Source organism: Mustela putorius, unplaced genomic scaffold (assembly GCF_011764305.1).
Source record: "Mustela putorius furo isolate JIRA1106 unplaced genomic scaffold, ASM1176430v1.1 tig00537227_pilon_pilon_pilon, whole genome shotgun sequence".
NCBI lineage: Eukaryota > Metazoa > Chordata > Mammalia > Carnivora > Mustelidae > Mustela > Mustela putorius.
Genome location: NW_025422368.1, coordinates 20,315,262 through 20,342,396, shown reverse-complemented (window position 1 = coordinate 20,342,396; position 27,135 = coordinate 20,315,262). Strand labels below are relative to the sequence as shown.

At 35.6% G+C, this 27,135-nt stretch overlaps 1 protein-coding gene across 11 annotated transcripts in view; it reads left to right on the top strand.

Annotated features, from left to right (window-relative positions):
- SOX5 (SRY-box transcription factor 5) overlaps nt 1-27,135 on the top strand; it is a 994,837-nt gene that overhangs the window by 917,276 nt on the left and 50,426 nt on the right. For all 11 annotated transcript variants that reach the window (XM_013047547.2, XM_013047548.2, XM_045072864.1 and 8 more), the window contains one exon: nt 5,046-5,192. In XM_013047547.2, the coding sequence (XP_012903001.1) occupies nt 5,046-5,192 (147 nt within the window). The remainder of the gene's footprint in view (nt 1-5,045; nt 5,193-27,135) is intronic.

Genomic DNA, 27,135 nt, shown 5'->3' with positions numbered 1-27,135 from the left:
CCTGTTGTTGTAGATACACTGTATTATACTCTTAATACTTAAAAAAAAAGTTTAATGAGCTATACTTTAGGGGAAACCCATGATGGAATGATTCTAACATTTTCACTATCACGATACCAATTACAGGGAAGTCTCTCTGTGTGACTTAGTTCTTTTTTTTTATTTTTCAAAAAAAAAAAAAAGAAAGAAAGAAAATACGTGTGTTTTAGCTGTTATGCAAGATAGTATAATGACTATATACACAAATGAGAATATGTGATACATGAATACTTACATATTATATCTGTGAAATAAAGACTCGATAAATTATACTATTCACCCTGTTCTTCTTTTCTCTTTTCGCCAGTTAATTTGTAGTCATTTATGTGCCGACTGTTGCTGTGAACTTGGTATCATTTTTTTCCATCTTCATTTCCACAACTGTTACTTCAACTCAAGTTACCATTAAAATTATTGCCACTAAATGTCGATAAGCTCATAACCGATACCTTGTCATATCTTCATTCTAGTTAAAACCATCACTTATATTGCTTTCAAAAATTCAGTGCCTTTCTCTTGCCTACATATTAAATTTAAACTATCTTTATTTGAAGATCTTATATAAGGTGAACTAGTTTACAAACCTAGTTTCTTAGGTCACTATCCTTTCTCCCATTCACTGTTCCACACATCTTCTGTATTCCCTTTGCAAAAGCTACCTCATTACTGCTCCTGTACCTTTAAATTTTTCTCCCTTCCTAGAATACCACCTCCTTTTTTACTTCCAGCTTAGCTACATCTCTTCTATGAAAAATCAGTTCACACTGACTCATTTCCTTTCCCTTCACACCCTTAAAAGTGGCGTACAGTTATAGTACACTTATACTCTCATTGTTTTATGTTTATCAGTCTTGACTTAGAGAAGAAACTATATTTATACATTGCTTGTATCCTCCACTGTACCTAGCACGGTCCAGAGTATATAGTAAGAAGTCAGCGCATTAGTCAGTTCCTTACTTGGCATAATTAATTAATTAATAATTATAACTATTGCATATTGATAAAGCTTTCTTTGCCATGTGTTTTTCCAAGTATTTTATACACATTTTGTGATTTATTTCTCACAGCAACCATATAAGGTCAGTTTTATTTACCCTGAATTTTGCAGATTAAAGAATTGTGAGGCTCAGTTTAGTTGCCCAAGGTCACTAGTTCAAAACTGGTATTAGAATTGAGGTTTGCCTTACTTTTACTGTTTCAGTAGAAGTACACTAGAAGTAGAAAACCACAGGTCCTTGAAAGAGTTAAAAGACAAAAATGTGGGTTTATAGAACAATTTGAAACAAAAGTGAGTTTTACACACACACACACACACACACACACTCTTACAGACACATGAGCACCCGGAAGACCATAAGTCATCAGTGGATAGATTCCAGCTTAATTTTATGATTGTTTTCTTAAAAAAAAAAAAAAGGAAAAGAAATCATTGTCTGAAGTAGGTATAGGAATAAAGGAAGGGAAAGGGAATAGGAAAGCTATATTTTAAGTAATATAAAGAGCAGAAAACCTAATGATCTGTGGAATTGGGGAGCTTTAGAGATTAAAATAAATCCATAACACAAGAGTTGCAAGGTAAGAGTAAAGTTACTCTGCAAGGCAAAACAGTTACTCTGTTAGTCTGGTTAACCTTGTGAAGTGAGTGCTCTCTTTAAGCTCTAGCTGTTTATGCTTAGGATCTCCCAATTTGTTTCTGATGTTTAGAACAACCTAACTTTTTCATAAAAGTATATTTATCATAATGCACCTTATATTTAATTCTGGGTTTATCTGCAATCTTTTAAAGAAAAATGTTAGCCAGATTTTTGTTTAAAAAATTTGTATAGTTAAGATGCAGATACACACACAATTATAGGTGTATAATGTGGAAATGGGTTCTGTAATTCACAGGATGCTTTTAATTTCAGGTGGCCTTCCAATTGCCACTACAGTCTATGACCCTTCCATCTCAACAAGATCAACCAGTCATTTTGTGATTGTAGATCTCATTCAATACAAATAACTATTGTTATTCTTGATTTTGGTTCAAGAGCATGTAATAAGTGAAATAAAATACTCATCATGTCTTGATTCTCTTGTTATAAAATTAGTCAGCACACACATGCATAGATAAATGAACTTAATTTTTTTAAATGTTGTATTAAAATAAGTCACAGCAACATTTTTTTTTTCTTTTTGGTATGTTGCCCAGCCTTACATAGTAGCCAGCTATGAGAAATACAGTCAGCTTCTTTGAAACTACTGAAATTTCCTCTTACCTTGTGAATTAAGTTAGGACCCAGAAGTCTTAAAATTTCTGGTTTATTTTACCTGTGCAGACTTGAAGTGTGTTAGATTCTCTGAGACTTGAGGCCTTTTTAATGCTTCTGTAATGTAATGTAAATTTAAGGAACACATATATTTCACACAAAATAAAATGTATTAGAAATAGATCCTACTTCCAAAACTTGGTGAAGCAGGAGAAAGCCAAATATGAGGAAAGGGATGTGGGAGATTGAGAGGAATGAAGAGCTACCTAAATGTTAACCATACTCTGATTGACTAATACGCATCTTACATTTTCATCATAAATTACTTTAGATCTCTGTAGTCCATAAAAGTACCAGCAAAGTGGGTGATACCATACTGTTCTTGTAAAAATATTTAAATGGGTCTATCCATTTTACAAAATAGAGTTTTTTTTTTTTCTCAAAAGCATCTGTTAGGACAGTTTAATTAAGATAAACCTTAATTTCATAATTAAAAAGATAAAATAATGCATTTACTTGAATGAGGGAAGAATGTGTATGACATTTTTTATTCCAAGTGTATGTCATCTGTAACCTTTAATTTCAATAAAGTATTTCAGAGTATGTTTGTATTTTCAATTATAGTTCTTATACTTCTTAGAAATTGTGGGTCTGTCTATAGAGATTGATATTTGAGTATTGAATCACCTTTTGAGTGATTGTTCCATCTATTTAATTATCTAAATAATACAAATAGTCAATATTTTTTCAAATTATGAAATAATTCTTTAATTATCAAATTAAAATTTTGCATACTTTGTTCACATTTTTCTTTTTACCTACAGACATTAAAATATCTCATCAATCTTTAGTAATTATGAAGCAATCTTAAATTCAGTGTATACTAAACCAGTAATATAGATTGTTAGCTTCTAAGGATAATACCCACTGAAATAGTTTTTAAGGACAAGGATGAAATATATAATATAACATGAAATTTATAATATATAATATAACTATCCAGGCTATTTTTAAAATGGCTTTTTTTAATTCGGTATATGAAATTTAATACATATATTTGGACAAAATTTTACTATGCAAAGTGGTGTCTTGGGACATTTTTTTTTATTAACATTATATTTTTTATTAACATCATTATTTTTTTTAGTAACTTCATAAACAGCTTAGGATGAGGATAAAAAATACTATTTTTCTGAATTGTAGAAAATAATGCAAAGGTTTTTAACATAAGAGTGGGAAATGGATCAAATCTGATACTTAAAAAAATGATAAACTATTGTATTTGACATCATAACCTTTTACTCTAATTTATGCAGTCTGAGACTTATGAATTAAATCATAAATTTTTCTTTCTCACAGACTGAAATAAAGAATATAATTATTACAATTTGTGGCCATGCACGTGTGCGTGCACACACACACAGAACTTGGAGAGAAGGAACACTCATTGATAGTACAAATATACTCCTCTGGTGCTTCTTTGTCTGAAATACATCTTATGTTAATTGTCATTTTTAAAAAACCCATAATTTTATCAATAATTTTAATGATCTGTTTCATTTAGACCATAGTATTTGGAAACTGTGGATAATGTATGTGTATTTTCATGTAACTATATGCCTGCCTTCAGTTTTCAATATTTCATTTCTAAAGAGACCTCACTTATCAGGGTCTCTTGCTTATCCTGAGCAGTTTTATCCTTTTGAAATTTCTTTCAGAGAAAGATCAAGATAAGCTATGTTACAGTACTTTCCTTTGAGAGCTTTTTTTCTTTGGTATCAGTCTTTTTATTACAGAAGTTATAGCTTGAATACACACATACACGTTAATTTCTTTTCCAACCAGATCTTAAAATGTTCACAAACTGCTAAATGGAGACGAAAAGAGAATTAACCTAAACATTTGAGGTGACTATTTGAATCTTAAGCAACCTCCTTGTTTAAGATACCCTATCATATGACAATTATTATCAAAGTGAAATTTTCTTTTATTATTAAATTGATTTGTTGAAGAATTTTTTACTGGTTATTTAAGAAGAATTACTAGGTGGTGACTTAGTGGAAGATTGCATGTTTCAGACAGAATTCTTAAAACCCTAATCCTCAAGATAATTTCAGTTTTGTCTGTGTTTATATATCATGACATAAAGTGAACTTCTGGCAAGCATCCAGTTAATTTTTTTCAGGGTAGGTAGACTGACCAGATAATGTTCTTCAAATACACTCCTTTCATTCTCCTCAATGGCTTTTTTGTATTTCTATACAACCAATGATTAGGGAAAAAAAAAAAAAAAAAAAAAAGCTACAGGTGCCCATTGCAACAAGTCAAAAAACTGAGGTATTACCAAACTTAAGCCCATATGGATAGTAAGAAAATTACTTTGCATATGAAGCTGTGTCCTTTTGTAGCACACTGTGCCCATTTTAAAATGGAGCAAAAAGAGGTCTTGACCGAATATGGGACATGCTTGTCTTCCCCAGACATTGGGAAAGAGTAAATATGAATGTTATTTGTTTTGAGTCCCTGGATGTCCTGAAGCTGAAATCCCTTATATGTGTTATCTGTCATTTCTCTTCAGAGAAGGAAGTCGTGAACATTGAGGTGACAACTTCTTTCTTTACATGTTCCAGCGCCGTAAACAAGAACACCCGCAGGAAAACTACCACGTCAGAATAGAGGTCCTTCCGAGAGGTGCACTTACTTTATCACTGATGGTCTTTCTTCCCTCTCTCCTCTCTCCCTCCCTGCCTCCTGTAGCAGCTGTATGCTGCCCAGCTCGCTGCCATGCAGGTATCTCCAGGAGGAAAGCTCCCAGGCATACCCCAAGGCAACCTCGGTGCTGCTGTATCTCCTACCAGCATTCACACAGACAAGAGCACAAACAGCCCACCACCCAAAAGCAAGGTACCCTTTTGAAGAAGCTACATGTCTTGCCATTTAGAGTTTAACTTTTCCTTCGATGACATTTATTGAATATCTATTATGTGCCTGTATCTGGGTTAACCTCTGGATCTTCAAGGAGACGAGAGTCTGGTAGGATTGATAAGGATCAATAACACACATATATTTAGCCATTCATTTATTCAACAAGCATGCCGGGGTAGCTAGAGTAGGAAACATGAGTGATACCAAGATTTATTAGATAGATATGCTCTACTCAGCTAGCCTACAGTCTTACAAAATAGATAACCATATTCTGTGGTACAAAGTCTTACAGAGTTACAGACAAGTGCTTTGGAAAGTATTGGGACAAAGATGTTACCCTTGATGAGAGATCCTGGGAGGGGTTTTCCAAAAATGGGGCACCTGAAATACAGATTAAAATATGAGTACAGACAGGGCATCCAGGAAGTGTTTTATTGAAATGCCAGTAACTGTTATAATGAGGCGCAGTATGGAGGTAATTTTAGATATATCATTCATTGATGGGATTTTCATGAAAGATATGAAGATAATAATAGTGTTAGAAGTAAGACTATTTAGAAATAGTTTTGTTATGGGAACTAAGGAAGCATTCTTCTTCTTCTTATTTTTTTTTTAATGAAGACTGGCTCTCTGGGCTTTGAAGATTAATTTATTTATTTTAGATAAAGAAAGAGGGCACAAGCAGGGGGTGGAACAGAAGGGGGTGAGGGAATCCTCAGGCAGATTTCCCACTGATCGTGGAGCTCAAAGTCCACGGACTCTGAGATCCTGACCTGAGCCGAAATCAAGAGTTGACCGCTTAACGGACAAAGCTACCCAGGCACCCTCAAGGAAACATTTCTTGAGAAAACATGGAAAAGGATTGGAAAGGAAGAGAGTCAAACAAGTTATTCTTCATCTTGGAAGAGAAAGGCAGAAAAATTTAAATTTGAAATGTTTTTGTGTTTGTAAGATCTCAAGATCTTAGATGATAATGTATTAAACTCTCTGTGAAAAAAGATGGAGGAGTAACCATAAAGTATTTTTCCCTGAGATTACTCAGGGAAAAGACACACATATTTTCTATTAGAAAGTATTAAGGAGAAAACTGACACAGGTGATTTACCCTCAAAATAACAATGTTTTGTCTTTCGCTGGATTACCTAGAAAATTGTTCCTGTTCTCCCTTCCCCAAATGCCATATTGGAAATATCTAAAGAGTAACAGGGTTGAGAGTAGCTTCAACAGTTGAAAGAAATACACAGAGAAAAAAATTTAGGAAGTATTGAAAGAGAAAAAAAAAAACTCCCACGAATTTATTTTTAATCCTGTTCTAGTCCCCTGATAGATGCCTGACACAGTAATGTATTAATTCAGAGGGTGAATTGGGAAGGCGAAGGGATCATTTGAGAACATATACTCTGGCTTCCATCTCCCCAAAATTCTTGAGGCCTTTTCGTATTATTAAGAGGTAAATACATTTCAGAGTACAACTTAACCTGGACAAAGAACTTTGACCGTGATTCACCAGGAATATGTGCAAATATGTAGTTCAAATTATTGTCCCCACTGCTAGGACATTACAAAATGTACAAACTCCCCTTTTAAGATCTATTCCAGCTGTGTAATGGACCTTGCATGTTCTGTACTTCATGTACACCAAAGATCAGGTCTGCTTTTCTTTATTATCACAGTAGAACATAGTTTTTAAAACTTGGTAAAAATTATAACATTTGTTGAATAAAATGGAGTTTAAATTTTTTTAAGATTTTATTTATGTATTTGACAGAGAGAGAGATCACAAGTAGGCAGGCAGAGAGGCAGGTAGGGAAGAGAAGGGGAAGCAGGCTCCCTGCTGAGCAGAGATCCCCATGCGGGGCTCCATCCCAGGACCCTGAGACTATGACCTGAGCCAAAGGCAGAGGCTTAACCCATTGAGCCACCCAGGTGCCCCAAATAAAATTTAATTTTAAAGCAATGGTATATTGGGGTCTTCATGGACCAGAAGTTTTAATATAGTGCATATACAGGTTAATTTTGAGTAAAATAAATAGCTGTAGCAGCAAAGTCACTGTCACACACAAATAATTCTGTGAGATATTGTTCTGGTTTTTTTTAACCTTGATTTATTAATGTGATTTCACATCATGTTTCATAATGATGCTTTACATTAAGACATTTCATTTTATGATTTTAGAGTATATACTTCACTTGTAAACATCTAATGGGATTTTTCCCTTACCTCTTAAATAACTTTTGATCATTAGTATCTTCTCCCCAAATTAGTTACTCAGTAATCATGAAGCTTTTGATGTCAGTCAGCCGCTTATGGGTCTATTCATTCACTCATTCTTCCATTCAAAGGTTTACTGAGCCGTTGCTACAATGATAGTTTCCTTCAGTAACCATGGCAAACACCCAAGTGTTTGAAGGTTGACTTTGCCAAGACTGGCACACCGCTTTCTGAGTTCTGTGGCTCTAGTTCATAGAACCCAGTAGACTAGGTACAGAGCATACAGATACCGATCTCAGTGAGAATCTTCTTCCATTTTCTATAGTTTCATATACCTCCATTTTTCCACACTAGTGAAAAAGTGAATTATGTTTCTATACCTATGGTTATACATGATTTTAAAGCATATTTTACAGGTTACCTTTAACTTTTTAAAAATCAGCCTTTGTGAATTTCCTATCATGTAAAATCTAAGAAAGCTTTAGATGGGTTTCTTCCCATTTGCAATTGGGTAAAATGCATAAAAAGTTTGACCAACAATAAAGTGCCACTTTTTAGGTAATAACACAATTTGATAAAAAATTTCCCTTCTTTGCTCAGTGTCCACTATCATACTGGCTACAACCACTCTTATTGTTAGAAAAGATGTCTTAAATGTGCTTGTGTTTTAGCTCAACACATTAAAACTAGACCAATAAATATTGCTGTTGTCATTTTAATGAAAAACATGGCCAAAAAGATAGAACCAACAGTAAATAAGGAGGACCCATTTCAATACATGAATTTAGTATCTTGTAGCTTGAAACTGACATTTGTATATGGCATTATAAACATTTTCACTTCATAAAGCTATTTTACTTATGTGAAATAGCTGTTGTTTATTGTTATAATTGTATTTTTAAACAATCAATTCTTATAGTGTCCTGGGGGTATTTTTCTGTGTGTTTTATTGGTGAATTTTGTTATCTATTTTACTATAAAATAGAGTTATTTTATTAAGGGGCTTTATGTGACTGCATACCTAGCCAGTGTAAACCAAACTGATGGTTTATGTTTAAGATCTATTTATTGTTTGGAACAATGAAATTGTCAGTCACATCTAGGTGATGATGTAAGAAAAATGATCTTATTGGCAGCTGTCAAAAATCAGCCATGTTCTTTGGGTTTTATTGCCTGCCCTTCTTCCTAGGTGTGCCTTTGCCTTTGACTCACAACTCTAGAGAAGGACACAAACAAAACTTATTTGCAATTTGCAAAAAATGGAAGGGGGGGAATAAAAAGGAGGGGGCTCCAAAAGACTGTAAAATTGTACAGCATGAGTCCTCTGATGCATGCTGTTTTCAATCTGCTGTGTGCCAGTTGGAGGCTTGGGGAGTGTGTGCGCGCACGAGAAAGGATAATGCTGAGAAATGATAGAGTGGCTGTGACCTCCAAGCTCAGCCTGGAAATCCAAGACATTGATTTCACTTAGCATTCCTGCTGAGAAATCTGGCGGAGTTCAGTTGTAATAAAAGAACAAGATTCTGTTCTAATGGTAATGGCGTATGACAGACATATCACTTTGTCTGTCCTCAGCACCGGAGAGAGGAGAATTGGAGAAAGGTCACCTGACCTGCCTGTGGTGTTGTACGAGTGCTGTACTGAGCTTTGAACTGCCGCCTAGGAACATAATTATTTATAATATTAAATGATAAAGAAACCTTTAGAGGGTTCACAGTGAACCTCCGCAAACAGGAATTGTGTTCTGTAAATATAAAGACACAAAAAGAAATCTGGTCTCTTCAAAACCTGCACTGGAGAATATGGGGTAGCGTTGCATGTTGAGTGATATGTCCTTGAACTTACTGTTTATAAACTATTTTCATTAATACCTAACACATTGCCATTGTTTAATCTTTCTTTCTTTTTTTTTTTAATGCCTCAATTTTATTGGGAAAAAGCCAAGAATCTATTTAGCCAACAATTAGAAAGTTAAGGTCATCAGCAGGTTTTTAAAATTTCTCAGGTGTTACATACAACCCTTTTGAACACATGCACACTTGTCTCTTTAAAAATTAGTTAATTTTTCCCCCTCTGGATTCTACTCCAGGACCATTCTTTTCATTAACCAACAAAAAGAAGTATAATTCGCTCTTCAGAGATACTCTCATATCTCCTTGTGTCCTCACAGCTAGCTTATTGCTGAACTTTGGTAAATAACTTGAAACAAAAGTATAAAATCAGGAAATTTTGTGTATAAGGGATCTTGTTTAAAGGAAATATTAGAAATATTACCTCTCATATTAAGGAAAATTATTTGGTTAAGGTATTGTTTAGCTGTATTGGTCCTTAAATCTCATACACAGTATTATTGCTCTGAATCTGTTTAAATTCCTCGACAAATGTTTAAATTGATTTGTTAATATTGTAGCATTTTGCCACAGGAGGGATTAATGGATTAGTGACTTTCAGTTTCCCACCAACATATTTCCTTATTTATAAATGACTTTCTGAATTATTTGTTGCAGTCTTTTTAAAACCTAGATAGCCTTCTTTGTGACAGTAACAAACCTCTTGATAACATTTGTTTTGTAAGAATAAATTATTTCCTCTAAAAAATAATAGAATCAAAGTCAGCCATAAATATACTTATCTTAGGAGGAAAAACATTTTTACTCAATTTCAAGCACCACTCACACAACTGTTGGTAATGAATGGAATTCTCGTATGTCGTAGAGGTGCTGACTGTCTGAACTACGCATTTTAAGTGATTTGTCATTGTAAAAGTGACCATCTCTTGGAAAAATCAAAAGAGCAACTTGTAAATACTATTCAGTGTCTCAGAATTTGATGAAAACTTGGATACTGCCTGCAACAACCGTGAGAACTTGGTTTGAAAGCTGATGATAAGAGAGAATTCCTAGGTGCTTTTCTTTTACCTTTGCTCTGACCCTAGTCATACTCCTCAGTGGTCACAGTTGTATCTCTGTCAATGATAGCAGCACATAGATTGTCCAAATCAATTCTTTTTTGTTCTTTTCACATACTTCTAGCAGCGCAGTTCCCATTTGCTCTGCAGTAGCAGCTGGGAGTTTTGACAAGGGAAAGAAATATTTTCCAACAAGCCACAAACAGCCCTAGCCAGCTGATCAGACACAACAATCAGATTCTTTCAGCTGCAATATCCTTATAAATATTGCTTCAAGTTCAGAAGCAAGACTTGAAACCCTGTTGTTATCAGATCTTGTTTCACAAGTATAGCAATGAAGATCTCTTCTGATTTGGTGACCAGGTACTTGTGATAATGTCAGACTTGCCAGTGACTCTTATTAAGGCACCTATTTTGAGCTGTAATGGTACCAACTGCATAGTTTCGTGCTATCAAATAAGCATTACATCAGTACACATGCATCTGCAGGGTAGAATTTTATAGCTTAATTCCCTGAGTCACCACCTGTGGTTCACGTACAAGATTATGTAGCATTATGTTGGGAGCATGAGAAATCAGAGGATAATCATGATTCATCTTAATTAAAAACTAGTTCTAACAGGAGATTTGGGATATAAAGCTTTTTGCTAACTTTGAGATGGTGTTCTGCAATGCCAGTTGAGGGGAAAGGCTGAACCTAGAAGTACACATGCAGTGTAAGCACAATTAAGTTGAACCACCACCAACACAAGCTATATGATAAAAGCATTCTTTAATGATAAAGCACAAGAAATCAAAGAGATTTCTTCAGTTTTAAACGGCCCAGGAAATGCTAAGGCCTTTCCTAGGAGTACATCCATGATGAAAAGTTTGAAAAACACTGTTCAATATGATTACAACTTCATTCAGTGTTTTTTTTTTTCACGTTTTATCTGGCCGTGAAAAAATTTTGAGTGGTAGTAGTCGCTAGATATGTAATTTCCAATATGCACAAGTTCCTAGAATATTAGTATTTGACTTTCTAGTCAAGATCACAAATAATCATTCTTGAGGACACTGGGCTGAAACTGACCTCTGAGTGTGATATCTCTAAATAATCCAGAGTAATTAAAATAGTGTTAATGAGAAAGGAACTGCCATTCATCTACAAATGTAAAATCAGATAAAATCACTGGTCCATTGTGAAACTGTTGGGCTTCGTACTCTTTGCAGAATTCATTTTTCCTAAAACTTCAGTTACAGAGGGGGATGTTAGCCTCAGCTAATTATAACCACATTCAAATTGTCCATTTTCTACTCTTACGCTTTAAACACTCTGGCATATCAATTAAATGCTTGAGTCTCCCCAATACCTTGCTCTGTACAGCTGCTTTGTGCTTTGTTAAAGAGCTGTTGAACACCCTTCTCTCTCCGGTATGTCAATATCTGTGAAATAACCATTTTGTGAGCCTTTGAGATGTGCTATGAATGTGTCATACTCAAGAGGTAAATTCATTTGAACAGAATCACCCCGTAGAGTTGAACGGGAAATGTACCTATCATTATTATCACTTCCTGGGTCGGACGTACGTACAGTGACTATAACATAGTGGCCCTGTCATTTTAAATAAAATAGTTTTCCTTCTTTTCTGCAGTCCCATGTTGCTAAACTGAAATATGTTAAATGAAGTGTTATCAACAGAACCCCTGTGATGAGCCTCCTCCCTTCCTTTTCGTCTGTATTCCGTTGACAGGAAATCTCAAACAGCTAGGTACTTAAACAGAGGCTTTTCTGAACACAGTGGTGTTAAATGTCCAAGTAGGTCATTTGATGGTATATTCTTATGACTCAGGGAAAGAGGAGTTGGTGACATTTGTAACATAAAATCAGCAAAAATTATAAAACAAAGAGATAGACCAATCATAACCATGGCTTTTTTTTTTGGTTTGTTTTTTTAAAGGCAAAGTAGACAGAGGGATTTAGGCAGTGTTCTTTGAATTCAACTGTCCTGGTCTGTGTTCCCCAGTTTACTGAGTCTGTTTTGACAGGAAGCTGTCTTGAACGCAGCAGCCAGTTCTGATGAGCTGTGTCAAAGCTTTTTAATAATGCAAACCACGGGGAAAGCGAGAGGCTGTTGCGCATGTGCAGATGCCCGAAGACCCACAGAATCATGTTTTCTCAATGAAAGTTGCCCTCTAAACTAGATGCAACCCAGAGAAGATTTACCATCCAAAAAGCTGTGACTGTGGCATTTTAACTTTATAACCAGGCAGTTAGAATCAAAATAACATAGATAGGGAGGAAACCCAGCAAGAGGAAAGGATGTCCCTGTGTAGGAGGAGGATCTAGTTCAACCTCAGTGAACATCATGGCTGGAGAGGATTAAGTCGTTACTATGACAGAGACTGAGAAAGCAAAAGCACACGTCTTTAGTTACCTCTCTCTTGAGGAAAGTGTTTATAATTTCGGCTTCCTGAAATGTACTTCAAATCAGCTCCAGTGCTTTATTTTCTATCCTGAGGAAATGATCAGTGCCTCATTTGAGCTGATGATTGACCCCTTTCCATGTGTCTAGGCCACACATGGCCTGGGACTGTTTGAGGGGAGAACGGAGAAGAGAAACCATGTAGGACTCCTCTCCCCCTCAGACTTGATTCTCTCTTTATTTCATCAAATATACCTGTTTACACATCTTTCTTATTCATTAACAGGATGAATTTTAATGGTCTCTCTCGCAGAGACACACCAAAGTGTAGGTATGTTTTTAAAATGGACAACAGGTATTGGTGTCTGATTTAGATTGATGGAAAGATAGTAGAAATATGTATTCCTTAGTTATATTTTTTCAAGAGATTTTTCTCTAGAGGGAACAAAGCATTCTTCAATATTTTTAAACATTACAAAATGGAGAGTTGAAAGGAAACACAGTAATTAGATGTGGATGTAAGAGTCAAAAAAAGTAAAGAGAGGTACCATTCTAAGCTGAAGACAAGTTCAAAACCCAGCGTATTCATACAGAAAATATCAGACATTTTATTTATAGACGTGTAGAAGCTTAAGTAAGAAGAAAAGTCAGAAGGTATTCAGTCCAACACACACTAACTGCCTCACGAGGTCACTTTACCACCTCTCCATAAGGTGGCATTATTTTATTCAGCGTAACTCCTAATGTCGCAATACTCTTATTTAAATAGAATTGTAATCAGCTTTCCAGGGTTGCAGCTTGTGGTTTCACTGAACGACAGTTATATTTGTTAGTACTGTTTCAGTTACAAGTAAGTTCACGTGAAAAGGAAATGTATTCACTCATATTATATAGAAAAATTATTCTGACTTCAGGTTTGGTTTAAGCAGGAGCCCAAACAGTATCCCATGGAACTGTTTCCTATCTTAGCTCTGTTCTTTTCTCATTCTTAAAGGACTGGTCCTTTTCAGTGTTGTATAGTAGTTAACATCTATCATTCACTGATTCAGCAAGTATTAAATTCATGCCTATTGTGTGTCAAGTTCAATTCAGGGCTGTAGAACTACCCCTGAGAGCTGTAAACAAAACAGTTTGTCCTCTTAAGATCTTGCACTCTAAGAGGAACAGACAAAATGGGAGCAATTAAACAAATAGACCATTTCATATATGGTTAAGTGCTGTGAAAAAAATAAAACATAGTATAAGATAAAATTCCTGGGGATAAGCAAGGGAATCTTCTTGAGACAGAGATATAAAGCAAATCTTGTCTGAGACCTAAAACATGAAAAGAAAAGTACCTGCAAAGGTCTGGGGGAAAACTATTCCAAACAGGAGAAACAGCAGTTGCAAAGATCCTAATATGTGAGTGAGTTTGATAAATTCGGGGCTTGGAAAATAGGCTGGAGTAGCTAGAATGCAGTGAACTTGAGGGAGAATGATAAGAAATGAGGTTGAGAATGAAAAAGACCAGATCACATAGGACTTCTTGTTAAGGAGTTTAAACTATATTTTAAGTGCATTCAATTTAGAGAGAAATAATAGGTTTTCTATTGACCATACCATTTATTAATCTGTAAATTGTAATTACCTACTTATTGTCTCCCTTTCTTAGGGTACTATATTTTTGAGGCAAAGGAATTTTTTTTTTTCTTTTATCCCTTGGGCTAATTAATTTAAAGGCTAAGCATCTCTACAATACCTCCCTAGAAATACTGTGGAATTTGAGCCTTAATGACATATATTGAACCTTGCCACTGGAGAGACAAGACACTTCAAGTTGACAAATGTCTATTAATTGCCTATGATGTGTCAGTCAGAGTCCTAGAACCTGAGGATACTGGCACTTAGTGTAGACAGATCTCTGCCCTCATGGAGCACGGAATATATATATAGTTAGGTATATGGTGAGGGATATGGATGGGAAAAAGACAGTTATGTATAGTCTGTTAAAGGCAGCAAGTGCCAGGAATGTAGGTTTAACCTAAAATATTTCCTGGGTTTTCTTCAGATTCGCTTACTTTATCAGGGTGTTTTTCATTAGGAATGTCAGAAAACAAACACCCTTAATAGTGCCTGTCACCACCTACATGAAGCAAGTTGCAAGGTTGAATTTTTGGAGTGTTATTTTGGTACTAACACATGAGCATGGATTCAAATGTCGTCACCTTAAAAATTATAATTACTATTTACTAGTGATCATAAGTTATGGAACTCTTGTTTTACTTAATGTCTTTGATCACATTAATAAGCCACGTAGGAAAACAGACCTTAATTTCTAATTAATCTAATTTTTGCTTTTGATATTTTTAAAAATTTTTGATTTTTACCCAACACTTCATAACCCAGTATGATTTCAACAGATCTGCCAAATGCAGCAGACTTTTAGCTAGCTTTAAAAAAATCAGTGAAAAATGTGCTACAATCTTTTTTTGTGTGTTACAGTCTTAAAAGAACTATAAATGAGTATAACTATAAATGAGTATTTTTAAATTATGAATAGCATCATTTTCATCATTAAGTTAAACCTGTCATCTCCTGAATCGAGTATTTTTGAGAGGACAACTTCTTTTGAAAATCCCTCTCTCTTTCCTCGTTTCGCTCCCTTCACCTCTCCCTGTCTTTCTTCCCCTCTTCCTTCCTTCCCTTCTGTCGTCAAAAACTTCATTAAAATCCCACTCGTCAGGTAAACATGCCGCGCTGCCAACTTAAAAAAAATTCTATGAAGTTTACGTAAAACTTCTGTCAATAATGTGATTTATTTTCTTAGTAAAAATTCTTAGTAAAAATTATTTTATGGTTCATTTAAGCATGCACATTTACTTGCACTTTACATGCACTTCAAATTCTATTCATTTTACTGAGAGTGAGTTTATATACAGAGTTCTACTCATCATCTGTATTATTGGATTATATTCTATAAAGTGAGATTCTTTTTTAGTTACACCTATTTTCCCATTTTTTTCATGCACATATGACATGGAAGCAGCCTTAACTTTACCTAACAAGAAATAGAGACTATTTTAATCCAGAGCCCATCCAAAAAGTTATAAGATAATGAAATTCTCTATCATCTCTGTACTGGCAATAATCAGCAGAAAAACATAGTTATTTATACTTAATTACAGCTTTTTTTTAAAAGATTTTATTTATTTATTTGAAAGACAGAGATCACAAGTAGGCAGAGAGGCAGGCAGAGAGAGAGAGAGAGAGAGAGAGGAAGGGAAGCAGGCTCCCCACTGAGTGGAGAGCCAGATGCGGGGCTCGATCCTAGGACCCTGAGATCATGACCTAAGCTGAAGGCAGAGTCTTTAACCCAGTGAGCCACCCAGGCACCCCTAATTACAGCTTTTTAAACAAAGACTAGAAACTTGGTGAGTTGATTAGTATTAAATGTGGGGAAAAAACGTCTTCAACAGGTGCACAATGAGTGGTATTGTTTACATTGACCATGAGTTATTTAACGGTTGCTTAATATGATCAGGGGAATTCACAGCATGTATTCCTTACCTTATGTATCTTAACATTTGAGGACATCAGAGACACAGAATAGCATTTAACATGTAGAATAGCTCTTGGTTTTGGACCTAGCGAATAATTTTATGACTCTTTTTTACTTGAAAATGTATTTGAAATTTTTTCCATTTTGCACAAGAGTTTTTCTCACGGAAAATTGAATCTTAGAAATATTACATTTAGAAAGAGCATTCTTACTGGCCCGGAGTATGCAGTATTGCTATGGACTTGTTTAACAGAGTGCGGCTTAGAAGGGAGCATGCCTCCAAATGCAGGTGCCTAAATGTCACATACAGCGACCAGCTCCCCTTAACCTGAATCGTATGGTAGCCTAAAGTTCTCATAGGAGCAATGTGCCCTAGCAATATCCTAGCAGATATTGCTTCTTAGATGCATCTGAGAACTACATACTCCTCCTTACGAGCTGCACGACTTACAGCTGGAATATCCCACAGCTTTAGCCCTTGACTTCTAACCACAGGCTAGCTGATTCCATTGAGTGCCTTTTTCAGAACCTTACAGTTAAAAACCTACCCTTTATGACATTTGTTTTTCAAAAGGAAAGAGATGAGATCTCTAAATTTAGAAAAAATAAAAACCACAATTTTCATTTTACAGGTCTTAAAATACCAAAATAATATAAAGGCAAAAAATGTATAATCAAATAGATAAAAATTCATTTTCCCCCAAACCGTTTGCCAATACCAGAAAATACAGTTCTGTAAAACCACAAAATATATTTTTTTTTATTAAAACTCTGTTGTATTTCTTTGCAAGACCAATTTTCAGTACTGAGATTCTGTATGAGACTTCATTTAAATTGGGCCTTTCAATAACCAAGGAATCTTACTTTTTCTAGTTCATTATATAATTTGAGCTGTTGTGGTTTGTTGTACAATTTTGATGACTTTTGGCAGCATAGATATTTCATAAATAGGAGAAAAAGAAATTGAAACCAAAAATAGAAAGGATGAAATACTGCAAAAATTTTTCTCTTGTGGTATTTCCAGTAGCACTTAAAATAACATAAGAAAAATATTCTGTTGTGAAGTATGTATAAAAGCATTATGACAGCAATAGGAATGTCCTTAAATAAGTACAGATTTGTGTTTTCTATACTTCTCCATGTAACTCTTTTAAGGATCAAAGTTTCATTTTAAGTCAGCAGGAGCTCAATATTCAGGTCAATCCTATATAAATACAGGGCAAGACAAGAATTTTGGGTCAGCTGGTGGAATTTTTAGTGCCAGTTTTCATGTAAATAGTGCTGTCACCTATCTAAAAAAACGATAATTCTGATCCAATTTTAAGAGAACCACTGGGTAATTTTTGTTTGGTTTTGCTTGGATTCTTTCTATTAGCTTTCCTAGAGTGGCACTGAGCTAGAATTCTGGTCTGTTATATCTGGGGCTATAATTTATAGACTTTCAATAAAATAATGGGAGAAAAAAATTAATTTCATGAGATTGATCATATTAGATACACTTCCTTCATCCATTGAATTTTAAGAAGCTGGTGCATAATATCCACTCAATAAATGTTTACTAGATTACATGTTTATATTATACAACACAATCTTAATGATATGAATTTAAGCCATGGTTATCACAGTGATGTAATTTTCACTTATAGCTACTTTTGCAGTTAAATTATTAATACCACATGATCTAAGAGAATGTGTCTGTATAAGGATTTTTTTTTAGTTCAGAAAATGTTTTTTAGCTATTGTCACATTAACTTTTGGGCCTTTTGTTGTAACTACATTATTTTCTAGAATTCTGGACTTATATAAAATACTGGAGATTTAATTAGATAAAAAATATTTAAGAAAGGTCTTGACATATTCTTTCAAAATGTACTTGAACCCTATTTTAAAAAACAAGATCCACTTAATACATGTAGTTAATAAAATATGATTTAATTTACATGAGATATCTTCTACTGAAAAAATAGGAATGAGAATATTTTCCTTTGGAAAAAGACATTTTCTAAGCAATCGACTTTACAGTTTGCTTGAAACAAATCTGTATGTTTCTTCGCTGGTTTATATGATTTTTTTAAAAAAGGTGCATAATGGCTACGTTATTCATAGGTGAGGTTTCTAGAGTCACTTTTAGAAGTAACTTTTAGAACATTTACTGAGGTTTATTCAGTACAGTTTTTGAGCACCTATGATATGCCAGATAGTATGGTAGAACCAAAAGAACAGTAATTAACACCCCATACAGTGTAAAGGGGAAAATGAACAAACTTAACGATTAAAATGCTACGGGCTAAGTACTGTTCAAAGAGTAACACGGAAGTAGAGGGGAAAGTTTCCAGCACAACCTGGGGAAAAATAAGAGCATGAGGGCACATCTTCCAGAAGAGGTGCCACTTAGGTTTTTGAAGGAAACAGCCTATACAAAGGCATGTAGGAATTAACAGAGTGTTGGGTTTCATCTGAATTTTAGAGAAATAAGGTGATCTGTAATGCACATCTAGAACATTGGGAGCTTAGTTAAGAAGAACACAGATGTCAGGAAAAGTGTCGAAAGGATGAAGTCTAACGTCCTTGGCATTCTGTAATCCAGCCCCACTCACCTCGTGAGCCTCATTTGTTACTTCAGCTTTTCTCCCAGGCCCAGCGGTTTTGTGCTCCATGTGGAGTCACTTCCTTATATAGCACGCAGTTTCACTTTTTGCCTGTGTTTGTGCCACTCCAGCTCTCCCGGGTCCTTTTGCCCTCTTCATTGCACTTTTCCCTCTTGCCTTGCTCCTTCTCGTAAGATCTATCTCAGCTGTCACCTCTACGTAGAATTGGTTAGTTCATCATATCGGACTCTCCCACATGGTTACAGACTCCTTGTTTTATATCCCAGCGCCCTGATTAAAACCTGAGTGCAGTTGTCTTGACTCTCTTCAGTGGAGGGACAATCTCTTACTCATTCTTAGCACCAAGTGTACTAACTGACATGCAACCATTGTTCTAGTTCTGTTAAAAGAATAAACAAACAGAACATCAGTGGAAGTAAACCAAGATGTTATGTTCAGACATGTGACTGAGTTCGGGGCCTCTTAGGTGGACGTATCAAAGGTCAGTGGCTTGAATCATTGAAGGATCAATGAGCGGACTAGGATCGTACCTATGAAAAATGAAACAATCAATGCCATTGTATTATGTAGAAAGACTGCCTACACAGAAAGATTATGGAACCTAAATTTGTAAAATAAAATTTGTCATTGTTTAATCCCATCAGTCTAGTTGGGAAACACTGCGTATAGGAAATGGGGACCTTCTGATCATTGGAGAGTTATGATCTGTAGTTGAAGTATGCATAATCCTTACTATGTCCTTTCTATGGTCTAAATGATGCACCCACTATCTCCTCCTTTCTGCCTCGATTCTCATTGTTAAATTTGCTTTTTCAGGGCGCCTGGGTGGCTCAGTGGGTTAAAACCTCTGCCTTCGGCTCAGGTCATGATCTCAAGGTCCTGGGATCGAGCCCCGCATCAGGCTCTCTGCTCAGCAGGGAGCCTGCTTCCCTTCCTCTCTCTGCCTGCCTCTCCATCTACTTGTGATTTCTCTCTGTCAAATAAATAAATAATATCTTTTAAAAAAATTTGTTTTTTCAACAAAAATTCAACAATATTCTAGCCAGGTATAAATTAATTAATTGGCATTCTGGTTTATATACTAGCATCACAGGTTTGTTTGGTAGGAATACATCTTCCAGTGAATGGTCTCCCTGAAGACCCCAAAGAATTAAGTGGATGCTAGAATGAAAGGCACAGGCTTATACTAATATTGGCTAGTTTTGTTATATTATTTAATTGACAGTTCAAGTGAAGTTTTAGGCAGGAAGATTATTTTGTTTTCTCTCTTTATCATTCTGTTTCTCTTTTATGCCAAACTAGCTTAAATATGGCAGAGAAATATTGCACCTATATACATGATCATATATGAGTTTATTTTCTCTCTGTATAAACCTATCAATGTATACATATGTGTATTTCATCCCTTACTACAAGAATCAAGAATATTCATTCATTTTATTTGGCGATCTCATGACCCAAAGCAACATTTAAAATAAGGTCAAATCTAAAATAAAGGCACTTATTCTTTCTCCTTAGTTCTGTCTAGAAGATAGGATCAAAACTCTTATGTAATGATATCATTACAGTTGCTCTATAAAATCTTTTATGCCATCCAGACTGTGAAATGTATTATTCTTTTAATGTTATGGGTTGGGAAAAATTAAACATGAGGCATTACAGCTGAGTTTCACTACACATTAATTATTTTAATTGCCTATTTCTTAAATGAATATTTGATAAATCAATCTTGCAATTCTTCATGCTTCATGACATGCTTAACTCAATACAGACACTTAAGAATCATTATGCTGTGAGAGCTTTAATACATATTTGAGATCATTATAATTAAAATCAGACTCTTACCTGATGCTCAATTCTAAGCCTTTTCATCTTTATTGAATTTTCTTTGGCCTATATCTTGAATTTAATATTACAAAGCAATACGCAGAATATATAACCAACTAAGCATCTTCAATACATGAGAAAAAAAATATTTTGCCTTTAAAGCGCAACATAAAAACTGGCTTTAACTGATATTCTATATAAATAGTTATCACCCCTTTAAAATTCTTTAAGGACAGCAGCTCCCTTTTGGTCACTGCCATGAAGACAAAGAATGTCTTAATGACTCTATTGAGGTTATCATTAAAATAAAAGGAGATTTGCAGACATTGGCTATAAATCACTATAAAATGGCCTGTGGGTAACCTTTGACACAACTCATTTGAAATAAACCTGGGATGGATTCATAGCCTTTGGTCAAGCTGGTAGGTGGGCTAAAGGTCTTTTCTCTCCTCTTCTTCATTGCTTGCAGTATTAGTTCCTTTCTAAATGATTGGACACCATTTGGATGTACATAAATGGACATGTGTTTTTTGTCGAAACAAAATAGGTATCAAATAATAGTGTTGAGGGTGCTTATACATTTACTTCAAATAGTTACTCTTTTATGATATACTTTAGTGAGATGAATACATTTGGAATTTACTTGTAGCTGCTTTGGTAAAATATTTTATGATTTGGTATTAGAAACATTTTGCAAGGGTTCAGACTGATATTACCTAAATTGAGCTCTGCATGGTCCCTATTGTAATGGAGTATAACAATTTCTTCAGAATAAAGAAGAAAAAACAGGATTTCAGTTGTTAGTTTGATTCTTCAGAGAAATTACTGCCAACCATCCTTTACCCTGATGACATTTAGATGGCAGAGGGGCAGCTCTGGAAACTTGCTTAGGCCTGAGTGAAACCCAGTGACTTGGGTTCAGGTCCCAAGCTTACTAAAGTTATGACCATTGACAAATTCTTAAATATCTCTAATGTCAGTTTCCTTATCTGTGAAGTGAGATTGATGATATCTTACTCTGTTGTGTGTTACTAAAATAAGACAAAATGTATAAGGATACTTTATAACTATTAAAGTTATTTAGATGTCAGGAAGTAAAGTGAACAGTGTTAGAAAATCAGCATTAAGGTGAACAGATATAGAAGTATTCAAATTATTTTTAAAGTGTCTTAATATTTAGCTTATTAAACTTATTAGATGTACTTTTATATGTTTTGTAATTTTAACTGACTTCTCCCAAATATTAATGTAGCAAATAGTATATAGGACTGTAAACACTTATTTCTTCTTGGGAAACTAGATCTCTTTATGACAAAGTCAGCAGTTCTTTTAGAGTAAATAGAAGTTCCCAGGTGAAAGTTGCATAGTTCCTGTATTCAATGGGACATATACTATGACTTTTCTTTTATTCATTCTCTAATAGGTTAGTTATGAGAGGAGAAAGGAAAAACACTTTTAGTTGATCATAATTGGAAAATAATTGCTTTTGATTAATATTTTCGGAAAGGGAAAACGACCTTTATTTCTAGTAAAAAATCTTTTAATCCTAAATAGCAAATTTTATAGGACCTAATATTCCAAGAGCTCATGCCCTTGATACCTTTATTGTGTTTTCAGAAAAGGTGATGTGAGGATCCAAGGATATGGGAGTTAAAACCTTATAGAACGTTTTAAAAATTGCATTTAAAGTAAGCATCTAAGATTTAAAATCCAAATCCCAGTTCTAGGCTAGTAAATCAATCACAGTGACTCTTGGTCTAAATCATCCAGACTAAATGAAATACAATTTTTTTTTTCAGAAGAACTTCCTTCATGACAATCTTTTAGATTAATCACAATGATATTTAAGTTTTAAAATTTCATACCAACTTCCATAGCCTTAAACTGTTTTATCACTTAGTGTCTGTATATTGCTTCACCAACTGGAATATAAATGCTTCCTTTCCCATGACTAGCCCTGTTGGGAATAGTGCCTAAAAGATACTTCTGGAACAAATTAAAGAATAACCCTACCATATGAGAAAAAAAAAAAAAAAAAAAAGCGAGACCAGAGCAAATGGGACATCTTCTAATTCTCTACAGTAAGGAAAATCGCCAATACTGCCCTTAATCTGAAGGGTGAGAATCAGTCTGTTAAAGCAAGTGGGAGTGAGAGAAGAGAGTTTGCATTTGAAGTTTGTCATTGCTGGCTTATCTTTGGACTTCTCCCTTTGTCTTCAGTGACTGCCCCTCTTTCTCCATCTGCAGTGAGTGGCATGGAAAGAGTTTTCGCTTAAGATGTTGCTACCTAGTAAAGTTTCAAGTTAGGCTAATAGGCAGCCTGTTGTTCGGGAGAGCCTGACAAGGGCTCTGTTAGCTGACATCTCTAACTAGAAAAGCAGGACCTCCCAGGGATGTCACCACTTCAACTCTAGGGGAAAGCAAGAAGAAAAGGGAGCAAAACTCTGGAGACTGGGAAGAACTACGAAATTCCAATAGTGAGAAGAATTCATGTGAAGAGATTTAGAAATTATCAGGAGATTGTCATTAATTAATCTTAACTCTCCATGTAATTAAGATTTAGTAGTTAATATTTAGTATTTTTTCTACTCAAGGCCATATATGGGTGATAAAAACAATTAATATAGTAATGCCTGCCATCAAGAAGGTTGTTGCTGTTAAGGCTGAGTGTTTAGATCATCCATAAACATCCCTTTAAAGAAAAAAGCCTTAAAGTATTTAAACTCTGATTAGTTTTGCAATCAACATTTCAAGAAAACAACCAATGAAATAAAATGAAATACAGCGCTTTGTTAGTAGTAGAGTGCTGCCTTAGTCTTCCCTAACTTTCTTGCTTTATGTCTCATTCACCCTCAAATCCATTATACACATGTGTGCACGCCTACATGCACACGCGCGCGCGCGCGCACACACACACACACACACACACACACACACGGGTGCATCCTTCTCCAAGGTTCTATGCTTTAGACAATTTGGCCCTTACTCAAGTCTCCCCAATAGACACAGAGCACAGGTTAACTGTCACAACTATCATTAATAATTATGTGGTAGTCGTGGGTCCACCAGCCGATGGAGGATTTGTGCCCTGCAGAGCCTGTACCTGCATATATGTAGCATTGAAAATGAGGTTTTTATTTAATTAAATGAGAGTTACTCTTAAGTGACGTATGCAGGATTATGGCTGCTCTTTCTTTTCCCTCTTCTCCCAGGATGGCCATCTAAAGATGCTTTATCTGTTTATAACCAGATCAGACTTTCCTTAGGATCTATTAAAAAACCGAAGCCCCTAAAGAACCACAGATATTTTTGAAAAGAAGTGTTTTTAGCCCTCTCAGGACTTCCAAAGCATTTAATTTTGTTCGTTTTCTTCCAAGATCCACTCACTCTTCCAGTCTTTCCTCCCCTGTAAATAATAGGCCTCCAGGTGGAATGAGAGGGAACGGAGAGTTGGTGCCTGTCTGTGTTGGTGGTGTTTACATTGTTGTGCTGTCCTTTTGACCCTACTTCCTCTGGTATATTCAGGCAGAGAGGTTGTGATGCTCATTTTGTAGGTTCAGGCTCAGGTAGAGGTGCTGCCTCCCGAATGCTGGTGGTAGTGGAATCTGACCAGTGTGGCTTCTGTTTTCTTGGAGTTTAAGTCTATATTGCTCCGAAGGCTCCTGCTTTAGTTTTTGTGAATCCATTCCATCATTTGATAGTCTTGTAGTCTTGATTAATTCTTTTTCACATATCTTCAAGGGAAAATAACAGGAAAGTAACATGACAAATGGTTTTTAGTTCTGTGTTTAAGGACTGATCAGGTGGTGCCAAGAAAACATTATGTTCTTTCTGTACATGGAGTGACCGACTCTTCAATTTCTCTGAAGTATTTCTAAATAGCTTTTGGAAGTTTACATTTAGAGGTTAATAAGAATAATAACAGAAGAACTGTTAACACCAGTTCTTCTTATTAGTTAAGTTACAGTTAACAATTCTCAGATTTGTTAACATCAAATCTTACTGCTTTATGCTTTCTTTTAGCCTCTTGGTAGAAGAACTATTAATCATTTGAAAAGATAATAGCAATCATTCTGACGTAAGGAACACCAGAGGACAAAATAACCATTATTATTAGGAATTTGAAGATGTCTAGGGACCAGAGGTTAAACAAAGTTGAATCTGAAACACCATACATTTTATACTGGCTCATGTTGTAACTGTTCTCATCAAATATTATTCCTGACACTCGTATTCCTTCTCTTCTTCCTCTTTTCAAATGTACTCTGCATTTGAAAAAATTAAATCTACTCTGTAGATTGTGAGAGGGTTTTCATTTGGTGTTGTGAGCTAAAGGTCTTCTCACAGAACATTCTTCTAAGTAAATATATAGAAATTGTATTCATACAGTCTATTTTTAGCACATTTTGAAAATACAAAGAAGAGGTTAGATAGATAGTTAATCTAAAATTAAAGGAAGCTTCAAAAGCTAAGTTATAAATGTGAGAGAGAATATTAAAAGGGTTGGAAAGAAAAAAAAAAGGAATGACATGTAGCTCTGCAAAGTAAATAAGTAAAACTGAGGGAGATTCATGAAATGGTCTCCTATATTATGGTTGAGGAATGAGAAACAAGTATTTTTCCAAGCGTCAAAATGAAGTGGTGGTGAAAAATGCTTTGGAATCATGGAAGAATTTAACAAGTGTTGGCTGCACTTCTCAGGGAGGATAGACACGTTATCTCCGTCTAACAAAATAATGCACAATTTTGACGGTAAACAGTGAACCCTTATCTCACAGGATTTCAGCAGGTCAGAAGTCCGAGAGCAGCTTACCTGGAGGGACCTGGCTAAGAGTCTGTCACATGGGGTTGCCATCTCATGAAAGCATGACAGATGCTTGGTATATCCACTTCCAAATCCGCTCATGCGCTTGCCTAACAAATCACACCTTGGTGGTTGGCGAGAGGCCTGCGGGTCCCTACCAGGTGGAACTCTCATGGGCCTTTGAGTGTCCTCATGACGTGCATGGCAGGCGGCTCCCTCCAGGGATGGTTGTGTCCTCCAGGAAACGTTTGGCAGCGTCTGGAGACAGTTTTGCTTGCTGCAGCCAGAGCAGGAGTTCTACAAGCATCTAGAGGTAGAGGTGGGGAATACTACTAGACATCCCTCAGGGTCCGGGATAGTCGTTCACAACAAAGAATTATTCAGCCAAAATGTCAGTGGTGCTAAGATTGAGGAAACCATACCCCAGAGCGACTGATCCAAAAAAGAGGGAAGTAGAGGCCACAATGTCTTCTATGACCTAGCACCAGGAGTCAAACTGTCCTTTCTGCAGTACCTTCTTGGTTATGTAGGTCAGTCCTATTTCTTGTGGGAGGTGTGGCAAGGAGGTGGGGGGATGGGAAGGGGCAGAGATACTCAGGGACATAAATGCCAGGAGGCAAGAATTATTGGTGGGCCATCTTGGAGGCCGGCTACCACAGAAGAACATTCTGTGTAGAAAGGATGGCATCATTTGGCTTAGGTGTTTCAAAGAAATTTTTTAATGAAAAAAGGGATGTGAATATTATTGATATTCCACAAGCCACGCTCTCTGTTCTTTGCTCTATTTGTGTTCAACTCTGTATGTGTGCGTTTGTGGATATAATTGACATTTTAGAGGCATTAAATCACCAAAAGCAAAAAACAAGGAAAATGCTCGACTAAAATGTTAAGGGGGAAGGAGCAGGGAGCATGTTAAATTAAATGATGAAGACAGTGTGAATACCTGTAAGTTAATTAAAGGCCAACAATTTAAATGTAAAAACAATATGAAATTATCACAATGAAGCAAACGTCCCCCAACTACACTCCTAGTGCCCTCTTTTAAAAGAAGCAAGCTAAATGAGAAGCTGAATACATTACCCTCAGCTGCATAACTTAAGACTTGGATTTAAATGGCAGTCCTGTCTAATGGTAGCACAAGCACAGCAAAAGCATACCTATCAAAGAATTCCCAGAGCTCTATCGGTGTGGTTAACAAGGCATCTTGCAATTTGTAAGAGCAAAAGCAAACATTTGTTCATGAAAGGGGCCTCAGGACCATGTGTTCTTTATGACAGACTTGATTTTTGAGGCACCAAGAACCTACTAATAAAGTACGGAGTGGGAGTAGCCCCATGAGTAGGATCTCTGATTCTTCGGGGGCTAGGAAAATCATTTAAGATGTTTGGTTAGTTTTTTTTTTTTTTTTTTTATTACTTTGACTCTTGTGGATACGCGCAAACCTTTTCTGCTCTAAATTCATGAAAGAAAGGTCAGGGACTTTTGGTCTCCAAAAAGATTGTTTTGTTTTGTTTTAGTTTGGTGTTGTTTTTCTCTCTAGTCAATCTCTACTGAACTGTAGAAAGAAATGCCTTATTTGAGGGGAAAAGGTGAAAGAGGGTTCCCGCACTGAACAATAG